Source organism: Neopsephotus bourkii, unplaced genomic scaffold, assembly GCF_033783945.1.
Source record: "Neopsephotus bourkii isolate Nb327-2 ecotype Australia unplaced genomic scaffold, CSIRO-AGI_Nbou_v1 NB_1655, whole genome shotgun sequence".
NCBI classification, from domain to species: domain Eukaryota; kingdom Metazoa; phylum Chordata; class Aves; order Psittaciformes; family Psittacidae; genus Neopsephotus; species Neopsephotus bourkii.
The window spans coordinates 3088580-3106500 of record NW_026902129.1 but is presented as its reverse complement, the minus strand read 5'-3'; the positions used below and the strand labels follow the sequence as shown (position 1 = coordinate 3106500).

The 17921-nt window shown below is 42.1% G+C and overlaps 1 protein-coding gene across 9 annotated transcripts in view; it reads right to left on the bottom strand.

Moving 5' to 3' along the window:
* Positions 1–17921, bottom strand: part of HECW1 (HECT, C2 and WW domain containing E3 ubiquitin protein ligase 1) — a 245356-nt gene that overhangs the window by 112914 nt on the left and 114521 nt on the right. For all 9 annotated transcript variants that reach the window (XR_009728710.1, XM_061374940.1, XM_061374938.1 and 6 more), the window contains one exon: positions 6055–6149. Coding sequence is in view for 8 of the 9 variants with exons in the window: in XM_061374940.1 (XP_061230924.1) it covers positions 6055–6149 (95 nt within the window). In the remaining variant the exon portion in view is untranslated. The remainder of the gene's footprint in view (positions 1–6054; positions 6150–17921) is intronic.

The window sequence follows — 17921 nt, the reverse complement described above, 5'->3', positions numbered from 1 at the left end:
ACGCTTTCCAACTCCACTAATTCATATAAATGGAGTGCTTGCTACACGACAGGGTAATTGCAGTGTAAATACAATAGTCTTCATGTAACTAGATAGTGCAAAAGCACCCATGTTACTGAGATGGCAATAAGAAATAATTTGGACATGTCATTAACCTTCCAATTCTTTGAATCAGTGCTAATTAGGATATAGAAAAGCATAACCAAAAACGTCATTACACTGAACTAAGGGCTCAACTCTGCAACTATTGGGAGGCTGCTCATGTGAGTAACTATGCTTGGACATAACTGACTAGCACCAAACCGGGCTGTAAAACACTACCATGGCTTTATAATGAAGCAAAACAAAGTGAAAAAATGAATTAATGACATTTTCTTTGGCTGTACAGTGTGCTGAAGGTTGTGCTCACACTAAAAATCATTCCCTTGTAGATGGAGGGGAAGGGGGAGGAAACTCTGCCAGGAAACCCTCCTTTCCTCCCAATGTATGTTAGCTGCAGCTTGTGTAATGGCTTATCTATGCACTCAGATCATACTGCCATCTCAGATTAAGGCTTTCGTTAATGCTATAATATACAGTGTTAAAAACAGTAGAGTATTGATGAAAATCCTTCTCTATTACCCCTAATCCTTTCCTTGCTCTCTTTTTTAACTTCATCTCACTATAACACTTCAACAAGCGTTCAGTGAGTGTACACTGGACTTTGTAACATGAAAGTGCCCATGTTTCCTATGCACATAGTAAAATCTTTGCCAGTACCCTAAGAGGTATTACTACACTTCTTTCTTCTACCTCTGATGAGCTTACTGTAAGCTATTGCACTTCCTTCACTCCAGAAACAATAATGTTCTTTTCTACACAACTGACTAAATTGCTTCTTGCATGCCTACAGAAAACCAGTGTTTTCTGTAAATGCAGAACTTGCTGTTAAAATACTGAAGCAACTCCTCAGACCATGTAATAGTTTCTTTAAATTCAAAGCCTTCTGTTCTCATGTTATACCATTTCTTGCTGTTAGCCTGCACTGGTAGCAGTGTATGAGCACATAAGGCAAGTGGGATGTGGACAGCATCGTTGCTGTTGTGAAAGCAGCACAATTTAGTTTTCAGGAGAAAACTAAAAACACGCAGATATTTCTGACAAGTCAGAAACCTACACAGATATGGGTCAACTACTATTCTTTCAGACTTATTCACCTCAAATGGTTCATCAGTAGAATCCACTCTCTTTCAGCAGCTGTTTCTTAGCATATATATTTTCTGTTAGATATCCTCTACATTGGGAAGGGAATGTACCCTGTCAGAGAGCACTCTGTATTTGACAATTTGACTATTGGAGTCTACACTTCCTTCCAGGTGAGTATTTCCAGTCATCTCCCTTGTCATTTTGCCTCCACTTTTTCATTCCTGAATGACTCCTTCTTCTTTGCAGGTAACAGGGATGGGTAGCATACAGTTGTTACTAACAATGTTACCGCTTACCTTGCGTTCAAAGGCAGCTGCATGTTGGGGGAGCTGTGGCTACTTCTTATGTCAAGATAAGGGAAGGAGATTCTCTTGCTTACTCCTGACAAATACCCTGTCACCTACACCTACAGCACACCCACTTCTTCCAGAAAATTGCTACTTCCCTCCTAGAAAATGCTGAGCCTTTCAAGGTACACCACTTACACTTGTTAAAGATGTACCTGGCTTGCATTCTTTGCCGTGATTAATTGCAACAGCCTGATGTTGTGTTTTCCATAAACTTTTCTCTGTTTTTAACCTCAACTGCTGAACAGTGCAGAAGCCACTGGAAGTTTCTGCTCCCTCTTCATCCTCTGTTTCTTGAAGTACAATTATTCTTACACTCTCAAATCAGACTGTTAAGATTTATTACATAGCCCCAGAAACACTGTTTTAAAACTGTGTAAAACCTGTCACAGAATAAGACATGAAGGGAAAAATAACACACAAAGCTGAGATTTTTAAATCCAGACTTTGGAAAGAATGGCAGATACAGCTGCTTGTATGTCCACACTCTCATAAAATCCTGGCTTGCAGCACACACATGGAAATGAGGCAGTGTTTCATTATCAAACACTCCTCAGCAGCCCATGCTCTGACGTGACAGCACGTAATGCAAATATTTACAGCAGGAAGTCCTCCAGAATGATCAGTCACCAGCAAACGGCAGCAGCTTATCAAGCAGTTATTCCTGCTGTGGGAAACCCAGCTGAGGCAGCATTTCCACACAAACACAACGCAGAGAAGGTCTCTTTCAATAATTAGCTCCAATTTACATAGCTTTCCCCACGATGCTAAGTGTATTTGACGAGTGCCATCATGATCTATGAGACAGGAATTGTGGCACGAAAGCTCCAGAGGTTTGATCAGCCGTGGTTCTTTGCATCTAATACACAGTGAGTGAATGCTTCCAGTTTAGTGGAGGCATTTGTCCCGAGGCTAAAACATTGATTTTCCACTTCCTGTCTTTAATTGTGATATATCCAATTTATCTTTCTAGGCTATAAATTCTACGGGAAAAAGGTTCTTTTTCATTCTGTATGCTGTTCTTGTGTCAGCTTTATTTTACTGCAAAAGAGCCACATTCAGGTTAAACCACTTTCACACTAGCAAGGTAACATTTTCCTATTGCTAGAATTAATTGCTGCAACTTACATTGTTTTGCTATGACATCCGATGTAAAGATGAACTGGTGGTGGCATTATGAATGAATGAAGAGCAACAAATAGAGGAATGTTCCAGATGTTGCAAAAATGTTCTTTTCTACTGAGAAAACAGTTTGCTCATCCGCATCATGGTAACGTTTCTGCTTTAGTAGTATAAATTGCTGTGCATAAGCTTCACTGCTTTCAGTGTGCCACTAGTCCAGAGAAAGAAAAGCCAGCCAGGATGTTCCTTTCTTCCAGAATTGCAGGTGCTTTGTTTTACTGCTATTACCCCTAGGCCTATCCACTGCCCCCAATTCCCATTTATGCTCCTGCCACATATAAGCTGGCTAAAGTGCGCAGCCCTTCATTCCCAGATATTCAAGCCTGACGATTCACAGGGGATAAAATGTGACAGGACTTTTCACCAACAAATGAACTGCAGGGCATCCTCATCAGCAGGCAAGGCAGCTTTAATAACTGGGTTACAGCAGGAGGAGATAAACTCAAATGGAGCAGAACGTTCATAATACAAAAAACGCGAGACGCTACTCAGCCTGAAGCATCATCGGTGCTATAAAAGACATTCAACTAACACAGCAACTTCTGTTTCCCTTTGGAAGCAAGATTCTTTTCCATTTCAACTGCAGCAAACCGCAGCCAGACAGTGAAGGGTGGGGGTTCTGTTGTGTTTTTTGAACTGTGGTGGTAGGATACTGGTGGCTACTGGTGTAGACAGACAGGACCATGCTCCAAGCAGCCTATGAGCCAGCTGCTGCCCGTGCCGTGGGAGATGCCATGCTCCTGGGGGCTAGGACACAACCTGCTTGGGTGGCTCTGGCATCAGCTGCAGATGAGTCTGTGCTCACAGTGCAAACACTGTCCCCAGAAGGTCACCTGTCCCCAAATGCTGCTTCTCAAAGGACACCTGCGCTGGATCTTTGTCCCAAGCTGTGCCAAATGGAAAGGTTTACTTGTGTCAAATACACAAAGCCAAAGACTGTCTGCCTACTGACAGTCTAAGCTTCAGGGGGAATTCGTGATGCTGTCACTACAGTGGAAAAACTCCCTTTGGTTGAGGACAACCAGCTTTTCTAAAAATTCAGCCCCTGTACCCACAGCAGGATCCCTATTGAGATTTCCTCCCTGCACAGCTGTTGTTTCTAACACACTAAGGTCCCAGAGCCACTGCTAAAATTCCTACTGACTGCAAAAGAGGGTAAATTTCTAAGCACAGACTACAGGCTACCCCCTTCCAGCAGAAAGGATGTTCAAGAACCTGCCCCAGGATCTGAAGAAGGCTTCCTCTAATCAGAGCCCTTCTCTGCACCCAAGCCACAGCAGTCAGAGGACCACAGCTTTTGGTGGTAGTGTGAGACACGCCATGCCTGGGGCAGTGCTCAGAATCACTGGAGCAATGAGAATAACTGAGGAGTCTGATGCATCCAATTTGACCACAAAGGGCCCTGTGTGTCAAGTCTCACTAGGGTTAGAAGTCTCAGGGGCCTCAGATGAGCATATCTGTCATGGCCCTTAACTGATCACACAGAGGAAGAGGTGGAAATAAACTACCACTTCCCTGCCCAGTTGTGCTCATATTATGATTCAAGACACAGGATAGAAAGAGATGAGGCTGCCCACCCAGTACACTCCACTGTGGAGCCACTCCAAAGGGATGGGGAAGGACCCTTGTCCTTACCCGGGTAAGGAAAGATGTGCTTTTACTGTCTGGCTGATGATGGATAAGCATAGCAAAGTATAAACCAGAATATCTAATTTTAGAATGCTACTTCCAAGGACACTGATTTGGCCCTCAAATGGAAAATTATTATCTGATACCACTTTTAATCATGTTTTCTATTCTTCAGTCATGTACAGCATATTCAGCTGAAGGTCAGAATAGGTGGTTTTCATCTGATTTCCACGAAGGCCATGAGTAATGCATGAAGACTTTCTTTAAAATACAAGTCCTTCTCAACTGAAAGTCTGAACGGTTGTTTTATTTCCATATATATATATATATGTGTGTGTAGTCATAAGCCTCAACAGAAGAACTTGGAGAGATGACATATTTGCACATTACAAAGGCACAGGTACCCAGACATTCTTCTATTAAAATGTATTGCTGATAGTTAATAATGAAAGAGTAACCCTTCCATACTCGACCTGAAAAATTTGCTTAATTGGTTCAAGCTTAGGTCTAAGATATAGATGTGAATCATGCAAAAATACTGTTCTAATCTCTCAGCCTACTGGTATTTGTTGCCTTGGCTGGCTGGCTTACCTTTCACAGAAGACTAGGACTACATACTGTTCCCCCAAACTGATGATAACTGGGAAACGAACAACAAGTCCCAAGTCAACAAGAAACTGCTCACTACAGGCCAAAAAGAACTTTACAGCATCCCACACAGTAAAGATATCAAAAGCCACACCATGTTTCTCTGAAGACAGCTGAAGGAAACTCTCCAGGCTCTGAAAGTGGTGAATGGCTTCACAATGAGCACGTCAGAAAGGCACACTGAGACATGAACACCTTTTATTCTTATAAGACATGCTATCAGACTCTACCCAGCATCCAGTTTGCAGCTATTGTGTGAATCAAAGGTGAAGAGAAACCACCAGGCAAGACAATTCTTTCTTGAACCCATCTTCTAGACTAAGCATCCAAGCTAGTCCTATTCTAACGCAGGTTGGACTAAAAACTCAGTTCATGCAGATCTCTGCCAAGACAAGGCTGGCAGGCAGCGAAACACTGTCAGCAAGGCCAGACAAACTCTGGAGGTCAGCAAGTCTCTCTACAGGCTTCTAAAAAATGTTTCACTCTCAGGGTGATCAAATTTTCAAAAACCAGGCAAGATACAAAGCTTTTTGGAGCCATTCCAGCCGCAGAGTTTGCTAAGCTCTAGCAAATCAAGATTGCTCTCAATGAAGCCTCAATCTGTCAAAACCAGTGGTCAGTCTTTTGATGGATCAGGCCCTGAATGCCTGCTTCTTACCACTGATGGGAGTGTGTCACAGCGTAGCTGTTCCTGGAGCTCAGAGGCAGAGCTGCAAAAATGCTCATGCCTTGATTTTGAGAAAAACCACTTTAACATAGGAAAATCTTATCCCTTTTCTGGAACTTTACTGTATTTACCACCCAAGGATCCCAAATCCTCTAGAAGTATCACACAATCCTCACAACACCCAGCAGAGAAACGTAACTTTACAGAACAGTATACAGCTAGGATGTGGGTATTGCCCCAGACCAGAGCAGTTCTCTGTGACAGACTGAGAGTTGAACATGCATTCTCTTGGCATACAAACCTACATCTGAACTGAAAGACTATCCATATCTCTGTTTGTACTGAAGAGGAAACTTGGTTTCCATAGAAAAGTACACAAAGCAGGCAATAACTTACGGGAGCTGCGTTGTTTTTCACTGTGACGCTTGGCGTTGTGGCTCGTAGTGCTCCACTCACACCATGGTAGTATTTGAAGCAGATCTTTGTTTCAGCTAGAAAAAAAAAAGAGGATTAGTTTAGATTAGAACTGCCAGGGAGAAGCTGCATGATGGGGTGCAGCACAAGGCTGGCAAGCAGTTAAACTGCAAGTAGTTCATCGCTGGTTGGCTGGCAGGAGAGGACACCCCCTGCCTCCAATCTTCCCCTTCAGAGTGAAATTTAGAGATCAGTTCCTGCAACTTCGAACAGTTAAAACCTCTACCTCTTCTGAGCAGCAGTTATGACTGACAGACCTTAGAGTACCTGATCAACATCCTTTAGCTACACGAGGAAGAACAGACGGTCAGAGAAACCCTCCCTATTCAGATATACTGAACACTAATGTGCAGAGAAAGTGAGAAACTTCCTTAGGACAAGATTCCATAGTTGCTTTCTGACAGGTTTCACTGAACCAATTTGTTCTGGCCTTGGTCAGGGCAAGGACATAGATCTACACAGATTAACTGCTCTGCCAGTTCCTTCATTAAAGCACAGTACCACAAGACCTCACCTTAGTGCATTTCCACTGACTTCCAAAGATTTCAATTAGGTAAGGAACACAAGTAAGACCATGATTTTGGACTCATAGTGCTGGTTTTTGCCACATACATCAGTATTAAGATCATTACATTAAGTGGGGGAAACCCACTTCAATGTCTGTATCAAGGCAAAGAGGGAGTGAAATCAGCTTCTTGTTAATTGTCTCCTTACAACCCACTCTCTTATAATAAGGAACTAGGATGTGAACTGGGTTGGTACGTGCTTACATACAGCCAGGACACAGCACATATGCTCTGTGTGTAACAGGTATGGTTGCAGGATCTGAAAAACGCCCATTTCATTAAAAGCACCGTTCACATCTGGCAGTTTTAAGTGGGTAATGCAATGGAAATTTTCAGCTGTGCCATAATACACTTGAAGGTGCTTTTCATCACCAAGTTTTGACTTAACACCTTGCTTTGCTGCTGCTGCTGAGACCCAAGGAAAACACTGACTTTTGCCTGCAGAGCCACAACAGTCCCTGTAACTACAGTGCCTATGTAAGAAAATAGTTACATACAAAATGCATCTCAGTTTGCAACACCAGTAACAAAGTAAGCAAAATCAGTGCAGCTGTGATAAAAGATTATGCAATGTTGAGAGCTGATGCTGTGATCTGCTGTTTGCCAGAACCAAAAAACAACCATGCAGTGCCCCAGGAGGAAGCAAAACATGGGGACATAAAAAGTGGTGGAGAACCTCAAAACCACAGGGCTGAACTCCTTCCCCTGACACCTACACATACACAGAATACAGAAGGAAAAACAAGTCCCAGTTTGGTTTTGGAATGACAGTTTTAGAAGTGTAAAGCCTTCCCAACTTTCTTATGTGACTAGGGAACTGAGCTTATGTTCCAAGTGACTGGAACGCTTCTCACTCACAGGTGGCTTCACCACTCTCCTCCCCAAGGAGGCATCAGGAGGTGCAGTCCATCGACAAGAAGCACAGTACATATGCCACCCTGGTTTCCATCCCCATCTGCTCTGCAACAGACAAACAGGAGCACATTTCTACTCACACAGTGAAAATCTGTCCCACTGTATGCACAGACCTCCACGTGTGTCCTTTTTACCTCCCAGCGCTCCACGAGGAATGTATCAGTGTGGCCCATCCTGGGGTTTAACTCACAACTCTGCCCTAAACACAATTCTGCAAATTCAAGAGGTTTACTTGAGGTGTCAGTGGAGCTGAGCAAGCGACCCTGTTGTTGCACCTGGGAGCAGCAGTTGTTTCTTTCTGGCAGCAAAATAAAAAAGCTGGCTGAGCATGTGGGACTGAAAAACTGCAAGTCCAGAGTGAATTTCCGTGTTGCAATTTTCTCTACAGGACTTTTAACAGCTCAGCAGCGAACTCATTTTGAAGACAGCAAAAGCTGAGCGTATCACAATAGCTAAAACATGCAGTTCTCACCAATTACTCAAATCTTAATTTTCCTCTCCCCTGGACATTTTTAGCTACAGTTTACATGGAACACTGAGAACTAGAATAAAGAGAAGCTTTGTGAAATTATTTTATTTTTATTAACTCATATGGTTAACAAAATACAGCTTCAGGACTAGCCTGAAGGTATGACAATGTATCAGACCTCGCAGCACAAAACCATCACAGGCTGACAAGCAGGAATTCAGTTACCATGTACACTGGGAAATAATGGTTTAAAAGAATCTATTTAATTAAACTAAAAGTATTAGAGAACAGAAGGATGAAAGAATATACCCTTAAGTAGGTATTCTGGATATTAGTATTCCTTTCAAGGACAAAGGGTTACTAAGATGACTGAATATGCATTTGGAAAGAACCATCTGGGTTACTGAAGATCACAGAACCATAGAATGGTTTGGGTTGGAAGGGACATTAAAGCTCATCCAGTTCCAACCCCAGCCACAGGCAGTGACACCTTCCACTAGAGCAGGTTGCTCCAAGTGCCATCCAGCCTGGCCTTGAACACTGCCAGGGATGGGTCAGCCACAGCTTCTCTGGGTACCCTGCACAAGCGCCTCAGCACCCTCATAGGGAAGAGCTTCTTCCTAATATCTAACCTGAACTTCTCCTGTTTAAGTCTGAACCCACCACCCATTGTCCTATTGCTACAGTCCCTGATGAAGAGTCCCTCTCCAGCACCCGTGTAGGCTCCTTCCTCTCAGTTTCACACAACCACTATTTCTAACACAATTTTCAATGAAACATACAGATCCAAACTGGCAAGAAAACAACTCAGAGAGGTGCAAACGTCACACCCAATCCAGAACAGTGGCAGAGGTGCAGCCATTCCTCAGGCAGTATTTGAGGCGGTGACTAATGAACGTCAAAGGTTTCCATCAGAGAGTAGATCTGACAGCAAACAGTCTTACAGGAGCCTTCACAGCTAGAAAAACTTCTCTGGAAGTACCAGGGCAACAACATTCTTGTTTTTCTTCCCTCCTTCTCCCTTTTTACCAGCTCTTTTTCAGATTGAAAATATTAGGAAAATGGTTATTGTCAAGGGATAAGTAAAATTACATACCATTTCCTTCGGTGCAAAAATGCCACTCAGACTCTAGTTGGGCTTTTTTTGGCTGAGAGCCATTCTTTCCAAATACCATTGTTGGTGCCATGTTTTTTACTTCAACAGAGTCCTAACATTTTAATCCACCTGAAGACTGTTCTTGTATCCCTGAATCACCTCTGAGACATTTCCAAAACAGATGCAGACACTCACTGGCTTGGTGCCACTGCCTCTGCAGATGAACAGAAAGCACTGGAAGTATAGGCATGGCAGTGATATAAATTAACCTGAATATTATCCAGCTGGCATTTGGACATTATATGTAGTTACAAGAGTTGTCTGTATTGTAGTCTTGTAGATTAGCTTGTTCTGGAATAAAGGAGACCATTTAACTCTGTCCTACTCCCCTAGCTACACGGCACAGTGTAGGTCAGCAGTAGGTGCTGTCCAGTTAATCCCCAATTATACATAAATACATGCTGTTACTATTTTCATCTCAGTAATTACAGTTAGCAGCTCACTGGATCAGGTAATGAAGTTATGATGTTAAAATCAGCAAGTAACGAGGTTAAATTCTCCTTTCCATTAGCATAAATGGCAGTTATACTGGTAAATCTTGCAAGAGATGAGATGTCTGAAGATGCTCTGAAATACTTGTGCCCGTGACAATTACCAAACTACTAAGCAGTATTAGTGGATGAAGAACAAAAGAGCATTATATTCCCTTTACACCAGGCTTGGCATCTCTATTAAACCACAGCTGTGTTTCAGCCTTTCACTGCACTGATATTAATAAGACAGTCCCCAGTTGTATGCTCAGATCCACCACTATCAGAGGTAGTGTGTTGTAGTCTGTAACTACCAGAGATACAGAAAATACAACTGTCCAAGAAAGACCTCCAAGGCAGTGTATCAGAGCCAGGCAACAGCAGGGGTGATTCTGTTTTGCTCCTTGCACCACAGCCTGCAAACACCTCTGAGGGTCCAATAGGAGGGATGCTTGCAGGGAAGGGTGAGGAGCCAGGATGTAGCCATCCCTGGACACCACAGGGACCACTCCTGGTTCAGAGGAAAACTGTGAAGTTTGAATTTTGCCAGAGAACATCTCTGCCATGGAGCTCCATCCCTTTCAGAACAAGAATAATAATCCAGTCCGCAGAAAACAATTTCTCTGTCAAAGCCCTGAGTTATCTCAGTCACCAAATCAGTTTTGCAAATTAACTGGAAAATGAATTTACCAGCTGGACATAACTCTTCTTCACAATATTCTATTCTGCCTCCTCAATCATCCAGCCCTTGAAACACCCTACTTCTGACTAAACTGAAGGGATAAAATCTAGTAGGGTCTGCTGATGAATTACAGCTGGACGCGTTGAAGGTTGAAAATCTCTAAGGGTCTAAGTTTCCATCCAGCCATTCTTGCCTGTCAGTGTTATTGTTCCTATTGTTGTATTTGATACCCTTTCCCTTTAAAATACTTCTATTCCTACTCACCTTCCCCATTCCTTCAGAGGTGTCAAAACTGTCCTAAATGTCTTCTCAAAAGTTCACTTGCTCTTATAACCCTCTGCTCTTCTTACTAAGACTTACTAAGGCTAGTCTGGCCTCAGAGGCTTAGGTTCCACCTAAATGTGGATTTATTCATATATTCTCTCAAATACAGAAAGCATCACTGCCAGGATTAAGCAGTTGTTCACCTAAAAAACCAAATCAAAACAAAAAGCCTAAGAAGTATTTCAAGGAAAGACTAAATTATATTCTTTGGGGGAGGCAGGAAGCATTAGCTAATGTTTGATTGGAGTGTGTGCTACACCTGAGGCACTTCCACAACCTGGTTGTGATTTACTCCCACAACACTTTTTGTTTCAATTAGCTGAGGTGACTAGGCATTAGCTAAGCATCTCTCAGTACTGAACAACCTCTCAGGGAAGCTCTTCAGAACAGAGTCATTTGTGATCAATTTAATCTACTACTAAAAAAAGCTGTTGTTGCTCTTCTAGGCAAACACTGTGCAGAAAAAAAGTGAGAGGTGTCAAACACCAGTAATGAAAAGGTCTTTGGTAAGTGGGTGGGAACCAAGCGAACCAAATCAGAGCCAGGCAATTAATCTGAGTCATAAAGTCTTCCCTAGAGAGTATCCAGAATTGGAATCTACAAACATATGATACTGTGATATAATCACATCGTTATGGGATGATCTTGAATTAAAGCAGCCATGGTGATCACTGGAAGCAGAGACAGTCAAAGTGGAGGTAGGGAGTTGACAGAGGGAGGAACTGATCGAATACAATGGGGAAAGTGGGAGAGGTATATGAAAAATTAGCACAAGGAATTAAAATGGGAAGCCAAAATAGAGAAAGATTAAAGGCAGTTTATAGGCATTGCAGTCCTGCAAGCAATACCGAGCAAGCAACAGCACCAAAATGTGGAAGCTGAGGGAAGAAGATTGAGATTAGAAGAGGCTCACTGCAGCGTGTGAGAAGGGAGAAAGACTAGGACTGTCTAAATGAGGCTAAACGAGAAGAAAGCAGGGAAAAAGAAACCAGGCAAGGAAAGGCATAAAGGAAGAGAGTAAGGAAGTCAAGCCTGAAGAAAGAAAGTGCCCTCTCACCAAGAGCTTCATGAAGCATAGAACACAATTTATGAGCTGTACCAGCAACCACCTGTGAAACCCTGTGCAAAAGTGTGCAACCTGTCCATTTCTCATGCATGACCCACCTCCCGTTTTGAATACCACTGGAAATGTAGACAGCAGGTCAACTGTGCAACCTGGAGAGTCAAAACCCAGTGCTTCTGCATCAGCGTGAGACTCTCCCTGAGCATCAACAGCTTTTAGATAAATGTAGGTAGTTTCTCCTGATACTGCCCTGTCAGCAAAGAATTAAGACATGTAGCAAAGAGAAAAGGTAAGGTTATTAGTAGCGGATCTAATTTGTACTTCCAGCATCGACACATTGCCCCGTTTATTTCCACCATATGTGCCTGCTGCTGCTCCATGCAAGCAACAGCTCTCATTTCTTGTGCTGTATTAGGAAAAATACCTGCTCCAGGAATTGCCTGTCCAATACACAGTGGTGACACTATAACCATCAGGCAGGTCTGCTGCTCAGCCACCTATGAACGGGGTATTTCCTTCAGCTGTAAAGTGCATCTGCTCACAGTGTTTGTTTAGTATCATAACCACCTACAGTTTTCCATAAGGCACCTCAGTTTTTAGATAGCTGACAGTTTTGAAGCACATGAGGCCCAAACAGATGTGTTTCTTTAATCCCTGTTGCAGAATTTCTTCCAATTTTCTAATTACTTTTTTCTTGCCCTGCTCTAAAACGTGCACAAACACAAGCGAACAGACTGTTAAAAGACCTCTTTTGATAAACTCTGAGATACAAGATTAACACTTCCAGGCAAGAGAGAAAGAAGTACCTGGAGACAGAATTAAGGCTGACCAGTACGTAGCAACAATTTCAGGCACAAGCCTTTGCAAGGAAACTGTAGTAGCTCAAAACCAAGCAGCAGAACACCTAGAAAGCCTGTAATCAAGATTAAATTTAAACCAAAAATCCAAACTTGTCAAGCTGCAGAAATGCACTGTTAGAACATGCAAATAACATTAACTCTGCAACAATTAATGCTGGTTTTGCTGTTCGTAGTTGTAACTGACATTTGAAGAACAGAATAAGTGACCTTAGTAATTTTATTTCATCTTCAGATGGGTTGTCTCAGACTGCTATTGCTTCACAAGGGCTGCACATCCAGGACTGGAGTTGTCTCCATTATAACAGGAGAGCTGATTATCATTTATTATATTATTGATTCTTTGCTGTGATTTGTGATCCACGGATACTCTCTACGACTGACTTTCACTTGTATTTCCCTTGCTCAGTAATTTGATTCAGCAGCTACCTGCCTCCAACCACCACAAGAGCAGGATGGGAAATTAATGCACTACAGGGTAGTAACAAATTCTCACAGTGGGCCACTCTCCTCCGTCCCAGCTTCATTTGTTTTGAGCCCTCACTGTTGCATGCTCTGTACTCCACTGATTTGGGGTCTAGCTTTGTATAATGCACCTCTATCACTATGCTGTTCGTATGAAGTGACATTGATCTGGTTACCCATGACTGTATCATGTATGTTTCATTATCATTCTTCAGAGTATTTTCAGGTGTAGACTCCTGAGCATAAGACAGACAAAAATCACTCAATTTTTGCCTTATGAAAAGAAAGGTGTCCTGTAGTTTCTATTACAGGAACAATACAAGAAAGTGGCTCTGTAAACTGATATTCAGGAAGAACATATAGATCTAATTTCAACAGGCTGTTGCCTATGTGCTAAGCTCATAAAAGCCATCATATTGGCAAGACTAATTACTAAAGAATGCTAGCAGTTGGAATGGATGTATGCTTATACATTAATTTCCAGCACTTGAATATATTTCTCCATCCAGGCCGGACATCTAGCATTGCTGATTACTAAAGTTGCTTGATGTTTTTCATTACAAACCTTGCTTTCAGTTGCTTATATGTTTTCAAAGAGACATATACCTGGAATAAAATTTTGCATGCTGGATTTCCACCTCAGTTCTACAGAGATGCACAGCAAGAAAATTTCATCCAGAAATTGGTAGATGAAGGTACGGGAAAAACATGGCTTTATATCTATTAGAGATTTCACAGGATGTTTTTCCATTGAAGATCTTTCCCTTTTACCCTCCATGTTAATATGCAGCAGAAGTCACTACACAAAGTGCGCATTTTTTGCTGTTCCTGTAAAAGTACATTAAAATTCAGCTAACTTACAAGCCTCTCCAGAAAATTCAGTTTGATATGCTCATTTGAGACATCTGTGATTTTACCAGCTAAATGCCTAGGAAATCCTATCTGTGCTGAGCACGTTCCAGACTGGCACAAAGACAGACTTTTTCCTGCAATACAGATTTAAGCTCTTCCTGACTGTGCCACATCTGGGTGCCTCTCCTGGGAGCAGGAAGATTGTATCCCTGGCTCTCTCCCCACTGTGCCAAGTAGCATGGAGAGGAGAATATGAATCCACTGCCAGTTTTTCCCCATCGAAGGAAGAGATGGAGGCAGCTGGGGAGATCAGGAATGGGGGGTGGGGAAACAGCAGCACTGTTTCAGTCTTGCTAGGACAAATGAACACAGCCAGCTGCCTTCATGGTGGGAGCACAATGCATCATGCACTGTGGGACTTCAAGATCCCAATTAGGCAAACACAGGGAGATGGCAATGGGATTTATGGCTCAAATTCTGTTCAGTTAGGCAGGGGTTGGAATGCATGAAAATCTAGTGTCATCCAGCAGCCCTTGTGAAAGTCCAGTTCATTACATTCAGGGGCCTGTACCATCCAAGTCTCTGGTAAGACTGGTGTTTAGATTGACAAGTAGAGTCAAGGCAGTGCAGAGCAAGGCAAAGCTTCTGCAGATACCCACCACAGGGAAGGTCAGTGGAAGGATGCCCAGGCAGTAGCTAAAGATGCTAAATGTCTTTAATAAAAAGGTGGTTTAGCCGTTATGTAGCTAGGAATAGAACCTGCAGTTTGCACTGGGGCATATTTTCCAACTATTACCCACTACTTGAAATTTATTGCATAACAAGAGTAATGAAACTGAAATTTGGGTTGCTCTGACAGCTCACATCCTTGAAAATAACAGCCTCCTCCTAAAAGTATCTACAGATATGGGAGATGGGGGGGACGAAGGCCTCTGCTTTACCATTAATGGCACTGAGTCATCTCTCATCCCACTGAAACCAACAGAACTATTTGCTCTGTACTCATAAAAACATCATGATCCAGCTCAGAACAGGAAAGAATTTTATCTACTTACCTCCAGTCCAACCTAACACCGCTATCTATCTGCTCTGCCTTTATGGCCTGTTGTAAAGGAAGGACTGATAAAACAACAGTCTGAGTGAATGAGAGCTGGGGATGGGGGGTGGGGAGGTGTTGTAACAACTTACCTATCTTTCATCAGGAGAAGGAAAAGCTGCTTGAGAGAGGTGTTATAGTCATTGGAAACTGAAAATTAAGGGTTGAACTGAGACTGAGACTTTTAATGAAATTCCAGAGCCTACAGGAGTATAATGTTTTTATGTAAATCAGCCTAATGATGAGTTTTTCACCACCAGCATTAGCAAGTGAGCAATTTATTTGAGAAAAACTTGCAATCATCAAAGCATTTTTAACTGTGTGATAGTGGAGTCCATAATAACTGGAAACCATGCCTAAAGTTTGCTCTCTGATCCTAAGCGCTCATGCACTTTGCGTGAAAGACAACATTGCAGGCAACATCAAACGCATGGTTCATCTGTTTATAAGGAGATGACCTAAAATAACTTCTGAAATGCAACAATTATATCAGCCTCAGCTTTTAAAAAACTCATCATCACCTTGGTTTCAATGGACTCAATGGACTTGATAGCTCTTTATCAAAATTGAATAGTAGAGTATTTCCAGTACACCAGAAATGAGCCTTCACATGCACAAAGCAATCTTTTTCACTAAGTGGCCCCTTAGTTAAGTTAGAGTCACTGACAATATTCAGGAGAATAACTTGAACTGGAGATATGTTGCTTAACTGTGTTCTCAGTTACAACAATATAAATTAGAGCACAACATAAACACATAGAAAATAAATATACAGAAACACTGACATCCCTGAGCTTTGTTCTCAGTCAGCAGAGGCACTGTGAAGGTGAACTCAAAACTATACAAAAGCTCACAGCTCCTCAGAAGAGGGATGGACAGAGCTGGGGACCCCTCTCCTCTCTTTAATGTAATTTACAGCCACTGGGCTGTCCCTGATGAAGCAAGCTCTTCCGGACTGCCCCTGTTGCAATATATACTTCAGGCTTTCGGATATTATGCTTGCCTCAAGTTAATTGAGTACCTGCCTGTGAAACATCAGCTCCTCGCTTTTATCAGGGCAACAGTGGTTTAAAGCATTCATTAAATACATATGATTGGATTAAGCCTTCAGGCACAGCCTTAAGCAAGAGATAATGCACGAACTTCAGAAGCCAAGTGCCTGAAACACAGCTCTCAGCATGTTTTTATTCCGCTTGATCTCAAGACATGGGTGGACCAGGCATTGTTTGGATTTATAGAAGCAGAAATAACATCAGCCTTATGATCAACGATTAGTATTTAGGAAGGTGTAAACCTTAACTTCACCTGGTGCCTGTCCCGGGAAGGGAGAGGAGAGCATGAAAAGGGACATCTTGCAACGCCAAATCCAGCCAAGTACTGAAATTCAGGAGGATTCATGTTTCCATTTACATTAAAAGCAGTTTAATTCAAGATACCTGCTACAGCACTTCTTGAGCAGGTTTATGATCAATCACCTGACAAGCATAACTGAACTTACATTAGAAATAGAACATATCAGAAGCAGAAACAAAAGAGTTATTCTTTTGGGTTTTCTCCCCGAGAAAGCTATCTTTGAAGATGCTAGTCCCCAAACCACCCATCATGGACCAAACCATTCCCCCAGCTCCTCTTACATGTTACATCCTTTCTCTTGTTATACTGCAAATTCCCAGTCAGAAGCCCTATCTATTCACATTCAAGAGCCAAGATCTCTACAGTCACTATAAGAATGCTTCACAACAACAGTTTCTTTGTGTCTAGCAGCCAGACCATGCAATATTAAAACTCATAGTGTTCCCTCTGACTGGGAGCTATTACAGTCAGTCAAGCAAGTGCCATGCAGCATACAAAGAGAGTCTTGCAAGAAGTCCTTGTGCAACAAGACATGAATATTACAAAGAAAAATCCTTTGCACTTGGATGTAAAAGAAGCCAAAAACCTAGCACTATTACTGACAATATCGTAACAAGGGCTTCTTTTCTTTTTTAATACATGTAATACATTTTAATACATTTTAATACATTCACACTTCAGAATCCATATGCACACATTCCTTGTCTCTACTGCGTATCTAGAGATATTTTTAGCCTAATATTTCCATGACAACAAAGCAAGAAACGGTCAATATGAGAAGATGGCTGAACGAAAACTGAAAATGCTTGTAGAAGCAGCTTCCCAGTGCTCAGATTGTTTGCTGCCCACTACAGGCACATTCTTGTTTGTTGCTGCTATTCCTAGTCATCAAATTAAAAAACTAATTCTGAGTGATTAAGAGACTTACACATCATGTTATCACACAACTGCTCATTGCTGTCATAGCACAAGCACCACAATGCAAGTAAAAAAAGGCAGCAAAACACTACTTTAGATTGAAGTGAGAACTCACAGAGAAGAGTAAGGAGAGATGTTGTGTTATTCTCTTAGGTAACAGGCTACACAAACCAAAAATGCAATGGTGAATGTGATAATTTAAGCTTTCCTGACTCTACCACAGAGCAGAACCATCTGCAGACAATTTTGGAAGAGAATCCTTTGCAAAATCTGGAAGATCAAAATGAAGGGCAGTATTCCTGACAGTGGCATTAAAGGCAAGGAAAACATACAAGAGAGCAGCACAAAGAAAGGCATACACCTTTCTCTTCACCTCAGGATTATTTGGTCTTATTTGCAAGGCATCAAACAGCTCTGCACAGCGTGAAGAGAAAAAGAGGAACAATTGCACCTGGGTTCTGCCACTGTAACTCCACTGAAGGCAAAATACAGTTGCAGCACAACAGTGCAGCAGAGATTGGGATCTCTGGCGCACTGGTTCCTGGATTCACATTACCATCTTACAAACATTTTGTTTCTTTCCATGTTACTTTTTTCCTCCTT